At 35.5% G+C, this 3,751-nt stretch overlaps 1 protein-coding gene across 1 annotated transcript in view; it reads left to right on the top strand.

Annotated features, from left to right (window-relative positions):
• Window positions 1-3,751, top strand: part of LOC122074130 (rac-like GTP-binding protein ARAC3) — a 6,035-nt gene that overhangs the window by 890 nt on the left and 1,394 nt on the right. The window contains exons 3-5 of the mRNA XM_042638991.1: window positions 461-548; window positions 633-742; window positions 868-931. Of these exons, the coding sequence (XP_042494925.1) occupies window positions 461-548; window positions 633-742; window positions 868-931 (262 nt within the window). The remainder of the gene's footprint in view (window positions 1-460; window positions 549-632; window positions 743-867; window positions 932-3,751) is intronic.

Raw genomic sequence — 3,751 nt, 5'->3', positions numbered from 1 at the left:
GGGTGGGGAAGCATTATATTTGTGCTGTCGTGTGTACAAGTTCCAACATCTATTATCGCTTGATTTCGGAAATGTTTCTGAAGAAAAGGAAAATGTCCCTTTCTATTGAAATAGAGAAAAATCCCAACTTTCGAATTTGTTTATGCCTCGGAAGAGAATCTTTGTTGGAGTTATACAATCTGTTTTTTTAAGGTAGATGAGATTTCCATCCTTCAAATTCTTCTCCCTCTAAATTTTAGTCTGTTATCTTTCCTCTTTTTCTTCAAATTTTCTGTTTTCTGTAATGGATTTGGAATATACTGTGTCAAAATTTTGAATTTTGAATTTTATGTTTGATTGGTTTTACCATTGTATTACTAGGTCTTGATCCTTGACATGTTTGGTTGGCAAGCTACCAAATATTGTGGTTATGGTTATGCTGGGGAAATCTTATTTTCTTTTGTATTGTAATGGAAAACAGGATTATGTGCCAACTGTCTTTGACAATTTCAGTGCAAATGTGGTTGTGGATGGGAACACCGTCAACCTAGGGTTGTGGGATACTGCTGGTAAGTCATAATCTCTCTCTTCCTTATTCTGTTTTGATGTTTTCACTTTCAGATTGGGCCTTACTTCTTTAATGTGTGGAACAGGCCAGGAGGATTACAATAGATTAAGACCTTTAAGTTATCGTGGTGCTGATGTGTTCCTGTTGGCATTCTCTCTCATTAGCAAGGCTAGCTATGAAAATGTCGCCAAGAAGGTGAGGAATTGATTCTTTCTCCTTGCAGGAAAATCTCCCTAAAAGAAATCACTATTATGTTTTAGTTGATGTATACACCAGTGGCCTCCTGGTTATTTATTATTGTTTGTGGTCTCTCCTTTCAGTGGATTCCTGAACTGAGGCATTATGCACCTGGAGTTCCCATAATTCTTGTTGGAACAAAGCTTGGTTAGACATTTCTCCAATCAGGCTCAATTTCTTTCATTGTTTTGCTATTTCTTGTAGCTGTTGTTATCAATCTTTACATATTATTTTTTTCATTTTTGGGTATTGAAAACCGTTTTTTTTTTTTTTTTACTAAAGACATGTATTGTAGTGGTTGAGCTTTTTAAATTCCATGAAAGTTATAGAAAATTGGGTTAATACATCAAAGAATAATGAGCAATCCATAATTTGAAGAGTGTGCCCATCCAACTAAGTACCTATACATCTTACTATTTTTGGATAATCTCAGTTTACTTAAATCATTCCTTGTTTCATTTATGATAATAAATTCACATATTTGCATCAAGGGTGTGTTATGGAAAATGTCTAGAAGAGAAAGGTGGTTACGCTTTTTTCTTTAGAATCGACCTGAATCAGATTATTAGTGCAGAAAGGCTGGCTCCATGTTCACTTATCTTGCAGTGGAGGGGAGGTCGAGGTTGGGGCAGGAGAGAGAGAGAGAGAGAGAGAGAGATTGCTGATCATACAGCAACTTAGCACCAGCAAAACTAATTGGTTGGTTGGAGGAAAATATTTTGTTTATTAAGGAGTGTCGATAGGAGGTTTCTTGACATTTGATTTTAAATCTGCAGTGCAAATGAGTACTTATTGTTTATTTCAAAAATCTTGAATTTTGTTTAATATATTCAGTGCACAAGGCTTCCCCTATTGCAGGGTGGTTGGGGCAAATGTCCGCAGCCTTACCCCCTGCTTTGCAAGAGAGGCTGTTTCCAAGTTTCAAATCTGCGTCCAACATGTTGCAATAGTGAAACTTAACCATTTGGAACATTCAGTTTACATTAGAAGTTATTAAAAAAAAAGGAGGAATATGGATCGTTTATGTATTTGGAAGATTCTATTCATGGTACATAGTTGGTAAAATGAAACCTATGATGAATTAAGTCTTGTTGTAGACACCTGTTACATGAATATAGCATGATGTCTGAGAACAGTCAAATTTCATGAAATGGATTGTCCTTGTTTTTTTTTTTAAGGATTCATATCTTCTATTTTTGTATTACCATTTTGACGTATGTAACTTTATTGTGGTTCAGAAGTAAATCTAGTTCCTCTCCTTTTGTTTTTATCACTGCAGAACATGAGCCCTTGAAGTATATTTTTTTGTCGGCCTTCCATTTCTTAGTCATGCTTTTGGCGACATATGGTTCAATAATGCTGTATCATTTTGTTAGAGAAAACAGTCCCTTTTCAGTTAGTTTGAGATATATAGGGCTACAATATTTGATCTTCTGTGAATTGTATATTATGCTGCTGTTTCAATGTCTGATAACTGTCACTCACTGTATAATCTATCTTTTCCATTCCTAATTGATGACAGTGCAATAGTATTGTGCATAAATCATGTAAGCATCTTACGACAAATTTGACTGTTCATACCTTAGTTGTGCAAAGTTCTAGTTTTAGATCTGCTAGATTTCTAATTTTCTATTGATATGTTATAAATAAGCCTAATGTTTTTTTTTTTTGGTTAAATGGCTGGTACTTCTTTCTTTTTCAGTATCCCAACCCATTTTTGGCCACTTGATTCTTGTATCTGCCCGTTTTAGTTTCCATTCCCTTTGAAGGGCCTCCTTGTCAAAGGCACTCTCATCTAGTATCATTTCTTTCCCATTTTCATTAATGTTTTTTTTTTTATTGTACCAAAATTAATCTTCTTAGTTTTTAACATCTCCATTTAGTCTCTGGAAGTTAATTGGTTTTCCATTTTACTTGATCTATCATCTTCAGACTTTGACCTGGCAAGGGTCTTATTCATGTTGCACAGAGAGTTCTACTCTCTTGGCTTGGCCGTTTATTTTCCATCTCCATTTATTTGTGGTGTGGTCAACTGTGGCTACTCACAACTGGGTACCAATGTAGTATGATGCTGCTAGGGGAAGTCAGAGCTAATACTTTACATTTCTTATTGCCAAATGTGATAATGCAGGCCATGGTTCTGGTGAACATGCAAACATTATGTGAAACGATGGATTTTCAGCGTGAATGTACAAATGATTTTAAACAATGTGCGTCTTTAATGATTTCATTACATGGTACCCATGTCCAGTAATAAAATTCTTCAAAGTGGATGTCAATCTAAACTATATTTGCACAATTACCGAGGCTATATTTCTTGGCATGTATTTGTTCACGCCAGCTCTCAGCCCGTGAAATTTTCTTTTCAGACTTTTGAAGCATTCTGTTACTCTGGATTAACATCATTGAAAGTGGAAATAATTTTTTTCTCGGTTCCCATGAAAGTCATCATGGTGTCTTTTCATTACAACTGTCTTAGTTGCTGAAAACGGTAAACCTGCTTAATTTTCTGGTTGAAATCTAAACCGTGTTAGAGTTGTAAGAGTTCACATTATGATGTTTAGATTGGTTGGACTACCTCTTGAGTACTTGTGCAGATGCGAAACAGAAACATGTTCTTTAAGACATTGGTTTAATGGGGGCGCTGCTTTTTCCTATGTGCGATAGGAAACATTTTTCACTTGTGGAGAAAGTTCTTGTACTAGTGTACTATTTTCTTCTTGATTCAAGTGTACACAAGGAGAATAAAGCTTTGGGGTTTATGACTCAGTTGACCTTTTAGGCGCTAGTAAAACACCCCCCCCCACCCACACAAAAGACATTTTAATTATTGAGCTGTTGTGAGTTTCTGTGCCAGAACAAAACAACATTGCGTGCTATAAATGCTATATTTGATAAGTTGAAACACATTATGTTAGACAATCATGCGTTTTTGGATTTCTTTTGTTTTTTTTTGGGGGGGGGGGA

Source organism: Macadamia integrifolia, chromosome 3, assembly GCF_013358625.1.
Source record: "Macadamia integrifolia cultivar HAES 741 chromosome 3, SCU_Mint_v3, whole genome shotgun sequence".
NCBI classification, from domain to species: Eukaryota; Viridiplantae; Streptophyta; class Magnoliopsida; order Proteales; family Proteaceae; genus Macadamia; species Macadamia integrifolia.
Note: the sequence above shows the minus strand (reverse complement) of the source record. Positions and strands in the feature narration are given on the sequence as shown.